The sequence below is a fragment of the Oncorhynchus gorbuscha genome, linkage group LG15 (genome assembly GCF_021184085.1).
Source record: "Oncorhynchus gorbuscha isolate QuinsamMale2020 ecotype Even-year linkage group LG15, OgorEven_v1.0, whole genome shotgun sequence".
Lineage (NCBI taxonomy): Eukaryota > Metazoa > Chordata > Actinopteri > Salmoniformes > Salmonidae > Oncorhynchus > Oncorhynchus gorbuscha.
Genome location: NC_060187.1, coordinates 75,537,867 through 75,559,477, shown reverse-complemented (window position 1 = coordinate 75,559,477; position 21,611 = coordinate 75,537,867). Strand labels below are relative to the sequence as shown.

The 21,611-nt window shown below is 43.4% G+C and overlaps 1 protein-coding gene across 2 annotated transcripts in view; it reads right to left on the bottom strand.

Moving 5' to 3' along the window:
* LOC123998036 (basal cell adhesion molecule-like) overlaps positions 1–21,611 on the bottom strand; it is a 157,950-nt gene that overhangs the window by 12,929 nt on the left and 123,410 nt on the right. For both annotated transcript variants that reach the window (XM_046302863.1, XM_046302864.1), the window contains exons 4-9: positions 15,013–15,080; positions 13,709–13,805; positions 2,031–2,213; positions 721–842; positions 386–533; positions 115–230 (exon numbers count right to left, since the gene is read on the bottom strand). In XM_046302863.1, the coding sequence (XP_046158819.1) occupies positions 115–230; positions 386–533; positions 721–842; positions 2,031–2,213; positions 13,709–13,805; positions 15,013–15,080 (734 nt within the window). The remainder of the gene's footprint in view (positions 1–114; positions 231–385; positions 534–720; positions 843–2,030; positions 2,214–13,708; positions 13,806–15,012; positions 15,081–21,611) is intronic.

Sequence of the window (21,611 nt, the reverse complement as noted above, 5' to 3'; positions counted from 1 at the left end):
TGGACTGGTAGTAACACAGTGAGGAAGCAGGGAGAGGTGGACTGGTAGTAACACAGGGAGAGGTGGACTGGTAGTAACACAGGGAGGAAGCAGGGAGAGGTGGACTGGACTTGCCTTCTTCCACTGGACGGTGTGTGAGTCTGAGGCCTTGGTCTTACACTGCAGCTCCACCATGTCTCCCGTCATTGTCGACAATGGACCAGCAGGCCTCACACTCATTGGGTCAATGTCTGAGAGGCAGAGAAAAGAGGGATACAAAGAAAGAGGGGGAGGAGGGAAAGAGAAAGAGGGTGGTGAAGAGAGAGAGAATCATGTCAAATGGATTATGTTCTGGGATCAAAAACGTACCACCTCAGGGGAGACCGGAGGATGGATGGATACTCACAGTGGACAGAGAGGGTGACTTCTCCATTAAGATCAGCATCCAGGTTATCAAAGTCGGTGGCCATACACTTGTACACCCCAGCATCCGAACGCTTGACGGACTTCAGAGTCAAAAGTCCCCCTGCAACTCCTTCCTTAATGTTTATCCCCTGAGCATGAGAGAGAGTAAGAAAGAGGGAGCGAGAGAGGGGTGGAAAGAGGGGGGATTGAAAGAGAGAGAGAGATTATTCAATGATTTAAGAGATGAACAGGTTGTACTATGGCAGTACTGTAGGGTTTGTGTATAGCTGCACTGCTGTATAGTCTGAAATGCAGTACATGTGTGCTGGTCCTTACATCCTTGGAGAACTCAATCTCAGGCTGAGGGTTTCCGTCTGTCTCACACATCATCTTCACCTCGTCACCCTCTCTGATTGGCTCAGTGTTCACCAGGACAAAGGTTGCTGTCTCAGAGGGATCTGGATAAGAGAGAGAGAGAGAGAGAGAGAGAGAGAGAGAGAGAGAGAGAGAGAGAGAGAGAGAGAGAGAGAGAGAGAGAGAGAGAGAGAGAGAGAGAGAGAGAGAGAGAGAGAGAGAGAGAGAGAGAGAGAGAGAGAGAGAGAGAGAGAGAGAGAGAGAGAGAGAGGGAGAGAGAGGGAGAGAGAGAGAGAGAGTGAGAGAAAGAAAGAAAGAAAGAAAGAAAGGGAAAGAGAAAGAGAGAAAGAAAGAAAGAAATTAAGAAAGAAAGAAAGAAAAAAAAGAAAGAAAAAGAGGGAGGGAGGGAGGGAGAGGGAGGGAGGGAGGGAGGGAGAGAGAGAGAGAGAGAGAGAGAGAGAGAGAGAGAAAGAGAGAGAGAGAGAAAAAAGAAAGAAAAGAGAAAAAGAGAGAAAGAAAGAGAGAGAGAAAGAAAGAGAAATTAAGAAAGAAAGAAAGAAAAAGAAAAAGAAAGAAAGAAAAAAAGAAAGAAAGAAAGAAAAAAGAAAGAAAGGAAAAAGAAAGAAAGAAAGAAAGAAAGAAAGAAAGAAAAGAAAGAGGGAGGGAGGGAGGAGGGAGGGAGGGAGGGAGAGAGAGAGAGAGAGAGAGAGAGAGAGAGAGAGAGAGAGAGAGAGAGAGAGAGAGAGAGAAGAGAGAGAGAGAGAGCGAGAGAAAGAAAGAAAGAAAGAAAGAAAGAAAGAAAGAAAAAAAAAAGAAAGAAAGAAAGAAAGAAAAAAAAAGAAAGAAAGAAAAAGAGGGAGGGAGGGAGGGAGGGAGGGAGGGAGGGAGGGGGAGGGAGGGAGGGAGGGAGGGAGGGAGGGAGGGAGGGAGGGAGGGAGGGAGGGAGGGAGGGAGGGAGGGAGGGGGCGAGTTCAAAAGGGTGATGAATGACAGGCTGGTCTCAGGACTGCAGTTTCTGACAACAATAATAGGATGATGGACAGAGAGCACCGAGAGAAAAACAAAGAGTAGGGCAGACAAACAGAGAGACAGAAAAAGAGAGAGTAGGAGACAGATACAGACAGACAGACAGACAGACAGACAGACAGACAGACAGACAGACAGACAGACAGACAGACAGACAGACAGACAGACAGACAGACAGACAGACAGACAGACAGACAGACAGACAGACAGACAGACAGACAGACAGACAGACAGACAGACAGACAGACAGACAGACAGACACTCACAGTTGAGGGTGAGGGAGAAGGTGTCAGAGTCGATCTGTTTGATGATGTCGTTGGGCATGCTGTACTCCACGGTGCAGTGGTACACGCTGTCCTTGTCAGCCTTCTGGGGCTGCATCATCAGGGTGCTGGTGATGGTGAACAGACCTGATGCTTCCTTTACCACTGACGGCACCATGTACACCTCTGGAGGGGGAGAGAGAGAGGTAGAACAGAAGAGTTGGCCGGGAATGAGACAGAATTTATTCCCGGGATATGCAGTTGTCAGGAATTGACTTGATTCTATGCTTGATGCTTCTGACTGTACAATGTAGTAGTAAATCAAATCAAAAATCTAATCAGATGTTATTGGTCACATAAACGTGTTGAGCAGATGGTATCGCGGGTGTCGTGAAATGCTTGTGTTCCTAGCTCCAACAGTGCAGTAATATCTAACTAAATGATTGTGTTCCTAGCTCCAACAGTTCATTAATATCTAACTAAATGCTTGTGTTCCTAGCTCCAACAGTGCATAAATATCTAACTAAATGCTTGTGTTCCTAGCTCCAACAGTGCAGTAATATCTAACTAAATGCTTGTGTTCCTAGCTCCAACAGTGCATAAATATCTAACTAAATGCGTGTGTTCCTAGCTCCAACAGTGCAGTAATATCTAACTAAATACTTGTGTTCCTAGCTCCAACAGTGCATGAATATCTAACTAAATGCGTGTGTTCCTAGCTCCAACAGTGCATGAATATCTAACTAAATGCGTGTGTTCCTAGCTCCAACAGTGCATGAATATCTAACTAAATGCGTGTGTTCCTAGCTCCAACAGTGCATGAATATCTAACTAAATGCTTGTGTTCCTAGCTCCAACAGTGCATGAATATCTAACTAAATGAGTGTGTTCCTAGCTCCAACAGTGCATGAATATCTAACTAAATGCTTGTGTTCCTAGCTCCAACAGTGCATTAATATCTAACTAAATGCTTGTGTTCCTAGCTCCAACAGTGCATTAATATCTAACTAAATGCTTGTAATCCTAGCTCCAACAGTGCATTAATATCTAACTAAATGATTGTGTTCCTAGCTCCAACAGTGCAGTAATATCTAACTAAATGCTTGTGTTCCTAGCTCCAACAGTGCATTAATATCTAACTTAATGATTGTGTTCCTAGCTCCAACAGTGCATTAATATCTAACTAAATCTTTGTGTTTCTAGCTCCAACAGTGCATTAATATCTAACTAAATGCTTGTGTTCCTAGCTCCAACAGTGCAGTAATATCTAACTAAATGCTTGTGTTCCTAGCTCCAACAGTGCATTAATATCTAACTAAATGCTTGTGTTCCTAGCTCCAACAGTGCATTAATATCTAACTAAATGTGTGTGTTCCTAGCTCCAACAGTGCATTAATATCTAACTAAATGCTTGTGTTCCTAGCTCCAACAGTGCAGTAATATCTAACTAAATACTTGTGTTCCTAGCTCCAACAGTGCATTAATATCGAACTAACTGCTTGTGTTCCTAGCTCCAACAGTGCATTAATATCTAACTAAATGCTTGTGTTCCTAGCTCCAACAGTGCAGTAATATCTAACTAAATGCTTGTGTTCCTAGCTCCAACAGTGCATTAATATCTAACTTAATGCTTGTGTTCCTAGCTCCAACAGTGCATTAATATCTAACTAAATGCTTGTGTTCCTAGCTCCAACAGTGCAGTAATATCTAACTAAATGCTTGTGTTCCTAGCTCCAACAGTGCATTAATATCTAACTAAATGCTTGTGTTTCTAGCTCCAACAGTGCAGTAATATCTAACTAAATGCTTGTGTTCCTAGCTCCAACAGTGCATTAATATCTAACTAAATGCTTGTGTTCCTAGCTCCAACAGTGCAGTAATATCTAACTAAATGCTTGTGTTCCTAGCTCCAACAGTGCATTAATATCTAACTAAATGCTTGTGTTCCTAGCTCCAACAGTTCATTAATATCTAACTAAATGCTTGTGTTCCTAGCTCCAACAGTGCATTAATATCTAACTAAATGCTTGTGTTCCTAGCTCCAACAGTGCATTAATATCTAACTAAATGCTTGTGTTCCTAGCTCCAACAGTTCATTAATATCTAACTAAATGCTTGTGTTCCTAGCTCCAACAGTTCATTAATATCTAACTAAATGCTTGTGTTCCTAGCTCCAACAGTGCATTAATATCTAACTAAATCCTTGTGTTCCTAGCTCCAACAGTGCATTAATATCTAACTAAATGCTTGTGTTCCTAGCTCCAACAGTGCATTAATATCTAACTAAATGCTTGTGTTCCTAGCTCCAACAGTGCATTAATATCTAACTAAATGCTTGTGATCCTAGCTCCAACAGTTCATTAATATCTAACTAAATCCTTGTGTTCCTAGCTCCAACAGTGCATTAATATCTAACTAAATGCTTGTGTTCCTAGCTCCAACAGTGCAGTAATATCTAACTAAATGCTTGTGTTCCTAGCTCCAACAGTGCATTAATATCTAACTAAATGCTTGTGTTCCTAGCTCCAACAGTGCATTAATATCTAACTAAACGCTTGTGTTCCTAGCTCCAACAGTGCAGTAATATCTAACTAAATGCTTGTGTTCCTAGCTCCAACAGTGCATTAATATCGAACTAACTGCTTGTGTTCCTAGCTCCAACAGTGCATTAATATCTAACTAAATGCTTGTGTTCCTAGCTCCAACAGTGCAGTAATATCTAACTAAATGCTTGTGTTCCTAGCTCCAACAGTGCATTAATATCTAACTTAATGCTTGTGTTCCTAGCTCCAACAGTGCAGTAATATCTAACTAAATGCTTGTGTTCCTAGCTCCAACAGTGCATTAATATCTAACTAAATGCTTGTGTTCCTAGCTCCAACAGTGCAGTAATATCTAACTAAATGCTTGTGTTCCTAGCTCCAACAGTGCATTAATATCTAACTAAATGCTTGTGTTCCTAGCTCCAACAGTGCATTAATATCTAACTAAATGCTTGTGATCCTAGCTCCAACAGTTCATTAATATCTAACTAAATCCTTGTGTTCCTAGCTCCAACAGTGCATTAATATCTAACTAAATGCTTGTGTTCCTAGCTCCAACAGTGCAGTAATATCTAACTAAATGCTTGTGTTCCTAGCTCCAACAGTGCATTAATATCTAACTAAATGCTTGTGTTCCTAGCTCCAACAGTGCATTAATATCTAACTAAATGCGTGTGTTCCTAGCTCCAACAGTGCATTAATATCTAACTAAATGCTTGTGTTCCTAGCTCCAACAGTGCATTAATATCTAACTAAATGCTTGTGTTCCTAATATCTAACAATACACACAAATGTAAAAAGTAGAAGAATAGAATATACGACAATATGTATAGACATTATGGACAGTATATGGATAGAATATGTAATATGTCTGTAGAATACTAGAATAAAGTATATACACATGAAGTGGGTAAAATAGTATGTAAACATTGTTATGAAGTGAGTAAAATATTATGTAAACATTATTATGAAGTGGGTAAAATATTATGTTAACATTATTATGAAGTGGGTAAAATAGTATGTAAACATTATTATGAAGTGGGTAAAATAGTATGTAAACATTATTATGAAGTGGGTAAAATAGTATGTTAACGTTATTATGAAGTGGGTAAAATAGTATGTTAACGTTATTATGAAGTGGGTAAAATAGTATGTAAACATTATTATGAAGTGGGTAAAATAGTATGTAAACATTATTATGAAGTGGGTAAAATAGTATGTAAACATTATTATGAAGTGGGTAAAATAGTATGTAAACATTATTATGAAGTGGGTAAAATAGTATGTTAACGTTATTATGAAGTGGGTAAAATATTATGTTAACATTATTATGAAGTGGGTAAAATAGTATGTAAACATTATTATGAAGTGGGTAAAATAGTATGTAAACATTGTTATGAAGTGGGTAAAATAGTATGTAAACATTATTATGAAGTGGGTAAAATAGTATGTAAACATTATTATGAAGTGGGTAAAATAGTATGTAAACATTATTATGAAGTGGGTAAAATAGTATGTAAACATTATTATGAAGTGGGTAAAATAGTATGTAAACATTGTTATGAAGTGGGTAAAATAGTATGTAAACATTATTATGAAGTGGGTAAAATAGTATGTAAACATTGTTATGAAGTGGGTAAAATAGTATGTTAACATTATTATGAAGTGGGTAAAATAGTATGTAAACATTATTATGAAGTGGGTAAAATAGTATGTTAACGTTATTATGAAGTGGGTAAAATAGTATGTAAACATTGTTATGAAGTGGGTAAAATAGTATGTTAACATTATTATGAAGTGGGTAAAATAGTATGTAAACATTATTATGAAGTGGGTAAAATAGTATGTAAACATTATTATGAAGTGGGTAAAATAGTATGTTAACATTATTATAGTGACCAGTGTTCCATTATTAAAGTGACCACTGATTCCATATCTATGTACACAGGGCAGCAGCCTCTAAGGTGCAGGGTAGAATAACCAGGTAGCCAGCTAGTGACCGTAACTAAAGTTCAGGCCAGGGTGCTGCGCGGAGGCCGACTGTAGTAATACTGTAGTGGTAGGTGGTTGTAGGACACTGTAAAAAGAATCTAGCTGTTTCAACTAATTATTAATAAGTAACAGGTCCCATAGCTGGGTTTTGTTTTACATGGTGGCGCAGCAGGAAGATCGGAATGAACTGAACCAAGAGGTTGTCAGGTCAAATCGCAGGTAAGGAAAATGAATAAGAATTACTGTATACATGAACATGCCAAATGTAATCATGTCAACATGTGTCAAATATGTAAGTTGAAAACATGTTAAAAGCCCTGTTGAGAGTAGGGGACAGTGTTTGGATGAAAAATGTACCCAAATGAAACTGCCTATTTCTCAGGCCCAGAATCTAGAATATGCATATAATTGTCATATTAAAATTACAATATTGTCTGTGAGTATATAACAGAACTGTTATTTCAGGCAAAAACCTGAGGAAAATCCAACAAGGAAGTGACTAAGAGAAACGAATCTCCCTGTTCCATTGCATGCCTTCCCTCTGTCATGTTTTGTCTTATATTGTCTTGTCATTTTGCTTTTCCTTCTGTTCGTTTTCCCCCTGCTGGTCTTTTTAGGTTCGTTCCCCTTTTTCTCTCTCCCTCCCTCTCTCTCTTCTCTCTATCGTTCCGTTCCTGCTCCCAGCTGTTCCTATTCCCCTAATCAATCATTTAGTCTTCCCACACCTGTTCCCTATCTTTTCCCCTGATTAGAGTCCCTATTTCTCCCCTTGTTTTCCGTTTCTGCCCTGTCGGATCCTTGTATATTATTCACCGTGCTGTGTCTTTGTATCGCCCTGTCGTGTCGTGTTTCCCTCAGATGCTGCGTGGTGAGCAGGTGTCTGAGTCTGCTACGGTCAAGTGCCTTCCCGAGGCAACCTGCAGTTTATTATCGAGTCTCCAGTCAGTTCTCGTGATTACGAGTGGAATTGTTTTCTATGCTTTATTTACCGCTCCGATTTGTCTAGGAGTATTGCTATTTCCTTTAACTGGTGGGTTCTGTAGCTCAGTTGGTAGAGCATGGCGCTTGTAACGCCAGGGTAGTGGGTTCGATCCCCAGGACCACCCATACGTAGAATGTATGCACACATGACTGTAAGTCGCTTTGGATAAAAGCGTCTGCTAAATGGCATATATTATTATTATTATTATTATTATGATTAAAGACTCTGTTTTCGCCAAGTCGCTTTTGGGTCCTCATTCACCTGCATAACAGAAGGATCCGACCAAAGAATGGACCCAGCGACTACAGACGCTCGTAACACTGCCGTCGAGATCCAAGGAGCCATGCTCGGCAGACACGAGCAGGAATTGTCTGCTGCTCGTCATGCCATGGAGAACCTGGCCGCTCAGGTTTCCGACCTCTCTGGACAGTTCCAGAGTCTTCGTCTCGTGCCACCTGTTACTTCCTGGTCTGCCGAGCCTCCGGAACCTAGGGTTAATAACCCACCTTGCTACTCCGGGCAGCCCAAGGAGTGCCGCTCCTTTCTCACCCAGTGTGATATTGTGTTCTCTCTCCAACCCAACACATACTCTAGAGAGAGAGCTCGGGTTGCTTACGTCATTTCACTCCTTACTGGCCGGGCTCGAGAGTGGGGCACAGCTATCTGGGAGGCAAGGGCTGATTGTTCAAACAATTACCAGAACTTTAAAGAGGAGATGATTCGGGTTTTTGACCGTTCAGTTTTTGGTAGGGAGGCTTCTAGGGCCCTGGCTTCCCTATGCCAAGGTGATCGATCCATAACGGATTACTCTATAGAGTTTCGCACTCTTGCTGCCTCTAGTGACTGGAACGAGCCGGCGCTGCTCGCTCGTTTTCTGGAGGGACTCCACGCAGTGGTTAAAGATGAGATTCTCTCCCGGGAGGTTCCTTCCAGTGTGGACTCTTTGATTGCTCTCGCCATCCGCATAGAACGATGGGTAGATCTTCGTCACCAAGCTCGTGGAAGAGAGCTCGCGTCAACGGTGTTTCCCTGCTCCGCATCGCAACCATCTCCCTCCTCTGGCTCAGAGACTGAGCCCATGCAGCTGGGAGGTATTCGCATCTTGACTAAGGAGAGGGAACGGAGGATCACCAACCGCCTGTGCCTCTATTGCGGATTTGATGGACATTTTGTCAATTCATGTCCAGTAAAAGCCAGAGCTCATCAGTAAGCGGAGGGCTACTGGTGAGCGCTACTACTCAGGTCTCTCCATCTAGATCCTGTACTACTATGTCGGTCCATCTACGCTGGACCGGTTCGGGTGCTACATGCAGTGCCTTGATAGACTCTGGGGCTGAGGGTTGTTTCATGGACGAAGCATGGGTTCGGAAACATGACATTCCTTTCAGACAGTTAGACAAGCCTACGCCCATGTTCGCCTTAGATGGTAGTCATCTTCCCTGTATCAGATTTGAGACACTACCTTTAACCCTCACAGTATCTGGTAACCACAGTGAGACTATTTCTTTTTTGATTTTTCGTTCACCTTTTACACCTGTTGTTTTGGGTCATCCCTGGCTAGTATGTCATAATCCTTCTATTAATTGGTCTAGTAATTCTATCCTATCCTGGAACGTTTCTTGTCATGTGAAGTGTTTAATGTCTGCCATTCCTCCCATTTCTTCTGTCCCCACTTCTCAGGAGGAACCTGGCGATTTGACAGGAGTGCCGGAGGAATATCATGATCTGCGCACGGTCTTCAGTCGGTCCCGAGCCAACTCCCTTCCTCCTCACCGGTCGTATGATTGTAGTATTGATCTCCTTCCGGGGACCACTCCTCCTCGGGGTAGACTATACTCTCTGTCGGCTCCCGAACGTAAGGCTCTCGAGGATTATTTGTCTGTGTCTCTTGACGCCGGTACCATAGTGCCTTCTTCCTCTCCGGCCGGGGCGGGGTTTTTTTGTTAAGAAAAAGGACGGTACTCTGCGCCCCTGCGTGGATTATCGAGGGCTGAATGACATAACGGTTAAGAATCGTTATCCGCTTCCCCTTATGTCATCAGCCTTCGAGATTCTGCAGGGAGCCAGGTGCTTTACTAAGTTGGACCTTCGCAACGCTTACCATCTCGTGCGCATCAGAGAGGGGGACGAGTGGAAAACGGCGTTTAACACTCCGTTAGGGCATTTTGAGTACCGGGTTCTGCCGTTTGGTCTCGCCAATGCGCCAGCTGTTTTTCAGGCATTAGTTAATGATGTTCTGAGAGACATGCTGAACATCTTTGTTTTTGTCTACCTTGACGATATCCTGATTTTTCACCGTCACTCGAGATTCATGTTCAGCACGTTCGACGTGTTCTCCAGCGCCTTTTAGAGAATTGTCTCTACGTGAAGGCTGAGAAGTGCTCTTTTCATGTCTCCTCCGTTACTTTTCTCGGTTCCGTTATTTCCGCTGAAGGCATTCAGATGGATTCCGCTAAGGTCCAAGCTGTCAGTGAGTGGCCCGTTCCAAGGTCACGTGTCAAGTTGCAGCGCTTTCTAGGTTTCGCTAATTTCTATCGGCGTTTCATTCGTAATTTCGGTCAAGTTGCTGCCCCTCTCACAGCTCTTACTTCTGTCAAGACGTGTTTTAAGTGGTCCGGTTCCACCCAGGAGCTTTTGATCTTCTAAAAGAACGTTTTACGTCCGCTCCTATCCTCGTTACTCCTGACGTCACTAGACAATTCATTGTCGAGGTTGACGCTTCAGAGGTAGGCGTGGGAGCCATTCTATCCCAGCGCTTCCAGTCTGACGATAAGGTTCATCCTTGCGCTTATTTTTCTCATCGCCTGTCGCCATCTGAACGCAACTATGATGTGGGTAACCGCGAACTGCTCGCCATCCGCTTAGCCCTAGGCGAATGGCGACAATGGTTGGAGGGGGCGACCGTTCCTTTTGTCGTTTGGACAGACCATAAGAACCTTGAGTACATCCGTTCTGCCAAACGACTTAATGCTCGTCAAGCTCGTTGGGCGTTATTTTTGCTCGTTTCGAGTTTGTGATTTCTTACCGTCCGGGTAGCAAGAACACCAAGCCTGATGCCTTATCCCGTCTTTTTAGTTCTTCTGTGGCTTCTACTGATCCCGAGGGGATTCTTCCTTATGGGCGTGTTGTCGGGTTGACAGTCTGGGGAATTGAAAGACAGGTTAAGCAAGCACTCACGCACACTGCGTCGCCGCGCGCTTGTCCTAGTAACCTTCTTTTCGTTCCTGTTTCCACTCGTCTGGCTGTTCTTCAGTGGGCTCACTCTGCCAAGTTAGCTGGTCATCCCGGTGTTCGAGGCACTCTTGCTTCTATTCGCCAGCGCTTTTGGTGGCCGACTCAGGAGCGTGACACGCGCCGTTTCGTGGCTGCTTGTTCGGACTGCGCGCAGACTAAGTCAGGTAACTCTCCTCCTGCCGGTCGTCTCAGACCGCTCCCCATTCCTTCTCGACCATGGTCTCACATCGCCCTATACTTCATTACCGGTCTGCCTTTGTCTGCGGGGAAGACTGTGATTCTTACGGTTGTCGATAGGTTCTCTAAGGCAGCACATTTCATTCCTCTCGCTAAACTTCCTTCCGCTAAGGAGACGGCACAAATCATCATCGAGAATGTGTTCAGAATTCATGGCCTCCCGTTAGACGCCGTTTCAGACAGAGGTCCGCAATTCACGTCACAGTTTTGGAGGGAGTTCTGTCGTTTGATTGGTGCGTCCGTCAGTCTCTCTTCCGGGTTTCATCCCCAGTCTAACGGTCAAGCAGAGAGGGCCAATCAGACGATTGGTCGCATACTACGCAGCCTTTCTTTCAGAAACCCTGCGTCTTGGGCAGAACAGCTCCCCTGGGCAGAATACGCTCACAACTCGCTTCCTTCGTCTGCTACCGGGTTATCTCCGTTTCAGAGTAGTCTGGGTTACCAGCCTCCTCTGTTCTCATCCCAGCTTGCCGAGTCCAGCGTTCCCTCCGCTCAAGCGTTTGTCCAACGTTGTGAGCGCACCTGGAGGAGGGTGAGGTCTGCGCTTTGCCATTACAGGGCACAGACTGTGAGAGCCGCCAATAAACGTAGGATTAAGAGTCCAAGGTATTGTTGCGGCCAGAGAGTGTGGCTTTCCACTCGCAACCTTCCTCTTACGACAGCTTCTCGTAAGTTGACTCCGCGGTTCATTGGTCCGTTCCGTGTCTCCCAGGTCGTCAATCCTGTCGCTGTGCGACTGCTTCTTCCGCGACATCTTCGTCGCGTCCATCCTGTCTTCCATGTCTCCTGTGTCAAGCCCTTTCTTCGCACCCCGTTCGTCTTCCCTCCCCCCTCCCGTCCTTGTCGAGAGCGCACCTATTTACAAGGTACGTAGGATCATGGACATGCCTTCTCGGGACGGGGTCACCAATACTTAGTGGATTGGGAGGGTTACGGTCCTGAGGAGAGGAGTTGGGTTCCGTCTCGGGACGTGCTGGACCGTTCACTGATTGATGATTTCCTCCGTTGCCGCCAGGATTCCTCCTCGAGTGCGCCAGGAGGCGCTCGGTGAGTGGGGGGTACTGTCATGTTTTGTCTTATATTGTCTTGTCATTTTGCTTTTCCTTCTGTTCGTTTTCCCCCTGCTGGTCTTTTTTAGGTTCGTTCCCCTTTTTCTCTCTCCCTCCCTCTCTCTCTTCTCTCTATCGTTCCGTTCCTGCTCCCAGCTGTTCCTATTCCCCTAATCAATCATTTAGTCTTCCCACACCTGTTCCCTATCTTTTCCCCTGATTAGAGTCCCTATTTCTCCCCTTGTTTTCCGTTTCTGCCCTGTCGGATCCTTGTATATTATTCACCGTGCTGTGTCTTTGTATCGCCCTGTCGTGTCGTGTTTCCCTCAGATGCTGCGTGGTGAGCAGGTGTCTGAGTCTGCTACGGTCAAGTGCCTTCCCGAGGCAACCTGCAGTTTATTATCGAGTCTCCAGTCAGTTCTCGTGATTACGAGTGGAATTGTTTTCTATGCTTTATTTACCGCTCCGATTTGTCTAGGAGTATTGCTATTTCCTTTAACTGGATTAAAGACTCTGTTTTCGCCAAGTCGCTTTTGGGTCCTCATTCACCTGCATAACACCCTCCATTTAAAGGGATATCAACTAGATTCCTTTCCCTATGGCTTCCACATGGTGTGAACAGTCTTTAGACATAGTTTCAGGCTTTTATTCTGAAAAATTAGCAAGAAAGATCACATCGCGTCAGTGGATGGCTGGGTGCCAGCAGAGTTTTGCATGCGCAACATCTTGGAGCAGACATTTTCTCTCTCTCTCTCCTATTGAAAAAGTCCGGTTGAAATATTATTTATTATTTATTGTAAAAACAACCCGAGGATTGATTATAAAAAACGTTTGACATGTTTCTACGAACTTTACGGATACTATTTGTAATTTTCGGCTGCCCGTCATGACCGCACGAGCCTGTGGATTTCTGAACAAAACGTGTCAACCAAATGGAGGTTTTTGGATATAAAAATAATCTTTATCGAACAAAAGGAACATTTATTGTGTAACTGGGAGTCTTGTGAGTGCATCCGAAGATCATCAAAGGTAAGCGATTCATTTTATTGCTTTTCTGACTTTCGTGACCATTCTACTTTGCTGCTAGCTGTTTGTAATGTTTTGTCTGCTGAGATAGAGGTCCTAACATAAACGCTTGGATAGCTTTTGCTGTAAAGCTTCTTTTTTTTAAAATCTGACACGCCAGGTGGATTAACAACAAACCAACCTGTGTTTTGCTATATTGCACTTGTGATTTCATGAAAATTAAATATTTTTGTAATTTAATTCGAATTTGGCATTCTGCAATTCAGCGGATGTTAACGAACTTGATCCCGCTAACGGGATGGGTGCGCCAAGAAGTTAAAAGCATGGTGTGTGTAACTGGTACTTTTTAGGTAAGATGAACAGAGAACAAGTTCTAGTTGAATCAACACACCAGACAAGTTGAGAAAACACATCATTTTAAGTTTACAACGTTTTTGCCAATGTTTTCTCACATTGGTGCTAAGTTTGGGTCAACAATTATATTTTAGACTGAAAAGTTGAGTAAACAAAAGAAAAGTCTGTGGAACCAGTTACTTAATAATAATTTGTTGAAACACTAGCATATTTTTGTTTACAGTGTAGTAGTAGTAGTAGTAAGTAGAGGGAGTGTATACTCACTCTCTTTGTGGTCCTTGACCTCAGGCAGAGGCTTAGAGTCCTGGAACCAGATGATCCTGGGCTGGGGGTGACCGTTATGGCTCACACACTGGCCCACCTGATACACACACACACACACACACACACACACACACACACACACACACACACACACACACACACACACACACACACACACACACACACACACACACACACACACACACACACACACACACACACACACACACACACACACACACACACACACAGAGAGGAGGGGAAAGATACTCAGCAACTGGAGGACAATGGAAGAACATTAGAGGACAATAGAAGAACATTAGAGGACAATGGAAGAACATTAGAGGACAATGGAAGAACATTAGAGGACAATGGAAGAACATTGGAGAACAATGGAAGAACATTAGAGGACAATGGAAGAACATTAGAGGACAATGGAAGAACATTGGAGAACAATGGAAGAACATTAGAGGACAATGGAAGAACATTAGAGAACAATGGAAGAACATTAGAGGACAATGGAAGAACATTAGAGAACAATGGAAGAACATTAGAGAACAATGGAAGAACATTAGAGAACAATGGAAGAACATTAGAGAACAATGGAAGAACATTAGAGGACAATGAAAGAACATTAGAGGACAATGGAGAACATTAGAGGACAATGGAAGACCATTAGAGGACAATGGAAGACCATTAGAGAACAATGGAAGAACATTAGAGGACAATGGAAGAACATTAGAGAACAATGGAAGAACATTAGAGAACAATGGAAGAACATTAGAGGACAATGGAAGAACATTAGAGAACAATGGAAGAACATTAGAGGACAATGAAAGAACATTAGAGGACAATGGAGAACATTAGAGGACAATGGAAGACCATTAGAGGACAATGGAAGACCATTAGAGAACAATGGAAGAACATTAGAGGACAATGGAAGAACATTAGAGGACAATGGAAGAACATTAGAGGACAATGGAATAACATTAGAGGACAATGGAAGAACATTAGAGGACAATGGAAGAACATTAGAGAACAATGGAAGAACATTAGAGGACAATGGAAGAACATTAGAGGACAATGGAAGAACATTAGAGGACAATGGAAGAACATTAGAGGACAATGGAAGAACATTAGAGAACAATGGAAGAACATTAGAGGACAATGAAAGAACATTAGAGGACAATGGAGAACATTAGAGGACAATGGAAGACCATTAGAGGACAATGGAAGACCATTAGAGGACAATGGAGAACATTAGAGGACAATGGAAGATTCCAGGACAAATAGTTGAAACCAACCTGTGTGGAGGAGTCACCAACAGATATGGCCTGGTTGGATCCAGTGACCTCTGGCATCTCTGGAGCGACTGATGAAGAGGGAGTTATAATCTCAGATCAGAGCTTTACAAAATGCAAGTCCACTATTTTCACATTTTCTGATACAGTATATTATCTGAATTAAAATAAGCATAGCTGTTTACATGAATATATGCACAGTATACATATATATATATAGTTCCAGAGCAGTCAGAAAGACATTTCTAGGTATATACATGTATTTGGATGACTGGAAATAATTTGGTATCCCCTTCCTGAACCAATCACAGGACGGAAACACTCAGAGCCTTGACACAGACAGGAAGAGCTCGAGGTGCCAAGCTCATGTCACCCTGAGAGAGACAAGTGAAATTCATTTACTCTAACTACAGTAACAGACACACACACATATGCAGTGCATGCACATAAATGCAAGTACACACACACACACACACACACACACACACACACACACACACACACACACACACACACACACACACACACACACACACACACACACACACACACACACACACACACACACACACACACACACACACACACACACACACACACACACACACACACACACACCTCCGATTAGGGCAATGGTAAACATCCCTGTGTGTATTGTTCCACTGTGACCTCGGTTGCTGTGGGCTGATACGGGTCACAGACAAGAGACACACTCCTCGTTCTCTCTCTCACACTGCTGTGTGTTCCCTCTGTTTCTATCTCTCTGTCATCTATGTATCTCTCACTCCCTCGCTCATTCACATGCAAGGTCATGGTATCGCAGTGAGACCACAGCTGCCGTCTGACTATAAAAATAAACGGCAGACATTTAATAACATTGGCGTGATCTTCCTATCTATATCTCACCTCCCTTTATCTTTCTCTCTCTCACCTCCCTCTATATTTCTCTCTCTCACCTCCCTTTATCTTTCTCTCTCTCACCTCCCTTTATCTTTCTCTCTCTCACCTCCCTTTATCTTTCGCTCTCTCACCTCCCTTTATCTTTCTCTCTCTCACCTCCCTTTATCTTTCTCTCTCTCACCTCCCTCTATATTTCTCTCTCACCTCCCTTTATCTTTCTCTCTCTCACCTCCCTTTATCTTTCTCTCTCACCTCCCTTTATCTTTCTCTCTCTCACCTCCCTTTATCTTTCTCTCTCTCACCTCCCTCTATATTTCTCTCTCACCTCCCTTTATCTTTCTCTCTCTCACCTCCCTTTATCTTTCTCTCTATCTTTCTCTCTCTCACCTCCCTTTATCTTTCTCACCTCCCTTTATCTTTCTCTCTCTCACCTCCCTTTATCTTTCTCTCTCTCACCTCCCTCTATCTTTCTCTCTCTCACCTCCCTTTATCTTTCACTCTCTCACCTCCCTTTATCTTTCTCTCTCAACTCCCTTTATCTTTCTCTCTCTCACCTCCCTCTATATTTCTCTCTCACCTCCCTTTATCTTTCTCTCTCTCACCTCCCTTTATCTTTCTCTCTCACCTCCCTTTATCTTTCTCTCTCTCACCTCCCTTTATCTTTCTCTCTCTCACCTCCCTCTATATTTCTCTCTCACCTCCCTTTATCTTTCTCTCTCTCACCTCCCTTTATCTTTCTCTCTATCTTTCTCTCTCTCACCTCCCTTTATCTTTCTCACCTCCCTTTATCTTTCTCTCTCTCACCTCCCTTTATCTTTCTCTCTCTCACCTCCCTCTATCTTTCTCTCTCTCACCTCCCTTTATCTTTCTCTCTCTCACCTCCCTTTATCTTTCTCTCTCTCACCTCCCTCTATATTTCTCTCTCTCACCTCCCTTTATCTTTCTCTCTCTCACCTCCCTTTATCTTTCTCTCTCTCACCTCCCTTTATCTTTCGCTCTCTCACCTCCCTTTATCTTTCTCTCTCTCACCTCCCTTTATCTTTCTCTCTCTCACCTCCCTTTATCTTTCTCTCTCACCTCCCTTTATCTTTCTCTCTCTCACCTCCCTTTATCTTTCTCTCTCTCACCTCCCTCTATCTTTCTCTCTCTCACCTCCCTCTATCTTTCTCTCTCTCACCTCCCTCTATCTTTCTCTCTCTCACCTCCCTCTATCTTTCTCTCTCTCACCTCCCTCTATATTTCTCTCTATCTTTCTCTCTCTCACCTCCCTTTATCTTTCTCACCTCCCTTTATCTTTCTCTCTCTCACCTCCCTTTATCTTTCTCTCTCTCACCTCCCTCTATCTTTCTCTCTCTCACCTCCCTTTATCTTTCTCTCTCTCACCTCCCTTTATCTTTCTCTCTCAACTCCCTTTATCTTTCTCTCTCTCACCTCCCTCTATATTTCTCTCTCACCTCCCTTTATCTTTCTCTCTCTCACCTCCCTTTATCTTTCTCTCTCACCTCCCTTTATCTTTCTCTCTCTCACCTCCCTTTATCTTTCTCTCTCTCACCTCCCTCTATATTTCTCTCTCACCTCCCTTTATCTTTCTCTCTCTCACCTCCCTTTATCTTTCTCTCTATCTTTCTCTCTCTCACCTCCCTTTATCTTTCTCACCTCCCTTTATCTTTCTCTCTCTCACCTCCCTTTATCTTTCTCTCTCTCACCTCCCTCTATCTTTCTCTCTCTCACCTCCCTTTATCTTTCTCTCTCTCACCTCCCTTTATCTTTCTCTCTCTCACCTCCCTTTATCTTTCTCTCTATCTTTCTCTCTCTCACCTCCCTTTATCTTTCTCTCTCTCCCTTTATCTTTCTCTCTCTCACCTCCCTTTATCTTTCTCTCTCTCACCTCCCTTTATCTTTCTCTCTCTCACCTCCCTTTATCTTTCTCTCTCTCACCTCCCTTTATCTTTCTCTCTCTCACCTCCCTTTATCTTTCTCTCTCTCACCTCCCTTTATCTTTCTCTCTCTCCCTCCCTTTATCTTTCTTCTCTCTCACCTCCCTTTATCTTTCTCTCTCTCACCTCCCTTTATCTTTCTCTCTCACCTCCCTTTATCTTTCTCTCTCTCACCTCCCTTTATCTTTCTCTCTCTCACCTCCCTCTATCTTTCTCTCTCTCACCTCCCTTTATCTTTCTCTCTCTCACCTCCCTTTATCTTTCTCTCTCAACTCCCTTTATCTTTCTCTCTCTCACCTCCCTCTATCTTTCTCTCTCTCACCTCCCTCTATCTTTCTCTCTCTCACCTCCCTTTATCTTTCTCTCTCACCTCCTTTATCTTTCTCTCTCTCCCTCCCTCTATCTTTCTCTCTCTCACCTCCCTTTATCTTTCTCTCTCTCACCTCCCTTATCTTTCTCTCTCTCACCTCCCTTTATCTTTCTCTCTCTCACCTCCCTTTATCTTTCTCTCTCTCACCTCCCTCTATATTTCTCTCTCTCACCTCCCTCTATCTTTCTCTCTCTCACCTCCCTTTATCTTTCTCTCTATCTCTCTCTTTCACCTCCCTCTATCTTTCTCTCTCTCACCTCCCTTATCTTTCTCTCTCTCACCTCCCTTTATCTTTCTCTCTCTCACCTCCCTTTATCTTTCTCTCTCTTTCTCTCTCTCACCTCCCTTTATCTTTCTCTCTCTCACCTCCCTTTATCTTTCTCTCTATCTTTCTCTCTCTCACCTCCCTCTATATTTCTCTCTCTCACCTCCCTTTATCTTTCTCTCCCTTATCTTTCTCTCTCTCACCTCCCTTTATCTTTCTCTCTCACCTCCCTTTATCTTTCTCTCTCTCACCTCCCTTTATCTTTCTCTCTCTCACCTCCCTTTATCTTTCTCTCTCTCACCTCCCTCTATATTTCTCTCTCACCTCCCTTTATCTTTCTCTCTCTCACCTCCCTTTATCTTTCTCTCTATCTTTCTCTCTCTCACCTCCCTTTATCTTTCTCACCTCCCTTTATCTTTCTCTCTCTCACCTCCCTTTATCTTTCTCACCTCCCTTTATCTTTCTCTCTCTCACCTCCCTTTATCTTTCTCTCTCTCACCTCCCTTTATCTTTCTCTCTCAACTCCCTTTATCTTTCTCTCTCTCACCTCCCTTTATCTTTCTCACCTCCCTTTATCTTTCTCTCTCTCACCTCCCTTTATCTTTCTCTCTCACCTCCCTTTATCTTTCTCTCTCTCACCTCCCTTTATCTTTCTCTCTCTCACCTCCCTCTATATTTCTCTCTCACCTCCCTTTATCTTTCTCTCTCTCACCTCCCTTTATCTTTCTCTCTATCTTTCTCTCTCTCACCTCCCTTTATCTTTCTCACCTCCCTTTATCTTTCTCTCTCTCACCTCCCTTTATCTTTCTCTCTCTCACCTCCCTCTATCTTTCTCTCTCTCACCTCCCTTTATCTTTCTCTCTCTCACCTCCCTTTATCTTTCTCTCTCTCTCCCTCTATATTTCTCTCTCTCTCACCTCCCTTTATCTTTCTCTCTCTCACCTCCCTTTATCTTTCTCTCTCTCACCTCCCTTTATCTTTCTCTCTCTCACCTCCCTTTATCTTTCTCTCTCTCACCTCCCTTTATCTTTCTCTCTCTCACTCCCTTTATCTTTCTCTCTCACCTCCCTTTATCTTTCTCTCTCTCACCTCCCTTTATCTTTCTCTCTCTCACCTCCCTCTATCTTTCTCTCTCTCACCTCCCTCTATCTTTCTCTCTCTCACCTCCCTTTATCTTTCTCTCTCTCACCTCCCTTTATCTTTCTCTCTCTCACCTCCCTTTATCTTTCTCTCTATCTTTCTCTCTCTCACCTCCCTTTATCTTTCTCATCTCCCTTTATCTTTCTCTCTCTCACCTCCCTTTATCTTTCTCTCTCTCACCTCCCTCTATCTTTCTCTCTCTCACCTCCCTTTATCTTTCTCTCTCTCACCTCCCTTTATCTTTCTCTCTCAACTCCCTTTATCTTTCTCTCTCTCACCTCCCTCTATATTTCTCTCTCACCTCCCTTTATCTTTCTCTCTCTCACCTCCCTTTATCTTTCTCTCTCACCTCCCTTTATCTTTCTCTCTCTCACCTCCCTTTATCTTTCTCTCTCTCACCTCCCTCTATATTTCTCTCTCACCTCCCTTTATCTTTCTCTCTCTCACCTCCCTTTATCTTTCTCTCTCTTTCTCTCTCTCACCTCCCTTTATCTTTCTCTCTTTATCTTTCTCTCTCTCCCTCCCTTTATCTTTCTCTCTCTCACCTCCCTTTATCTTTCTCTCTCTCACCTCCCTTTATCTTTCTCTCTCTCACCTCCCTTTATCTTTCTCTCTCTCACCTCCCTTTATCTTTCTCTCTCTTTCTCCTCCCTTTATCTTTCTCTCTCTCCCTTTATCTTTCTCCTCTTTTATCTTTCTCTCTCTCACCTCCCTCTTATTTCTCTCTCACCTCCCTTTATCTTTCTCTCTCTCACTCCCTTTATCTTTCTCTCTCTCACCTCCCTTTATCTTTCTCTCTCTCACCTCCCTTTATCTTTCTCTCTCTCACCTCCCTCTATATTTCTCTCTCTCACCTCCCTTTATCTTTCTCTCTCTCACCTCCCTTTATCTTTCTCTCTCACCTCCCTTTATCTTTCTCTCTCTCCCTTTATCTCTCTCTCACCTCCCTTTATCTTTCTCTCTCTCACCTCCCTTTATCTTTCTCTCTCTCCCTCTATCTTCTCTCTCTCTCCCTTATTTCTCTCTCACCTCCCTTATCTTTCTCTCTCTCACCTCCCTTTATCTTTCTCTCTCTCACCTCCTCTATCTTTCTCTCTCTCACCTCCCTTTATCTTTCTCTCTCCTCCCTTTATCTTTCTCTCCTCCCTTATCTTTCTCTCTCTCACCTCCCTTTATCTTTCTCTCTCACCTCCCTCTATCTTTCTCTCTCTCACCTCCCTTTATCTTTCTCTCTCTCACCTCCTCTTATCTTTCTCTCTCACCTCCTCTATATTTCTCTCTCTCATCTATCTTTCTCTCTCTCACCTCCCTTTATCTTTCTCTTCTCTCTCACCTCCCTCTATCTTTCTCTCTCTCACCTCCCTTATATTTCTCTCTCTCACCTCCCTTTATCTTTCTCTCTCTCACCTCCCTTTATCTTTCTCTCTCTCTCTCTCTCCTCCCTCTATCTTTCTCTCTCTCACCTCCCTTTATCTTTCTCTCTATCTTTCTCTCTCACCTCCTTTATCTTTCTCTCTCTCACCTCCCTTTATCTTTCTCTCTCACCTCCCTTTATCTTTCTCTCTCTCACCTCCCTTTATCTTTCTCTCTCTCACCTCCCTTTATCTTTCTCTCTCTCACCTCCCTTTATCTTTCTCTCTCTCACCTCCCTTTATCTTTCTCTCTCACCTCCCTTTATTTCTCTCTCTCACTCCCTCTATCTTTCTCTCTCTCACCTCCCTTTATCTTCTCTCTCTCACCTCCCTTTATCTTTCTCTCTCTCACCTCCCTTATCTTTCTCTCTCACCTCCCTTTATCTTTCTCTCTCTCACCTCCCTTTATCTTTCTCTCTCACCTCCCTTTATCTTTCTCTCTCTCACCTCCCTTTATCTTTCTCTCTCTCACCTCCCTTTATCTTTCTCTCTCTCACCTCCCTTTATCTTTCTCTCTCTCACCTCCCTTTATCTTTCTCTCTCATCCCTTTATCTTTCTCTCTCTCACCTCCCTTTAT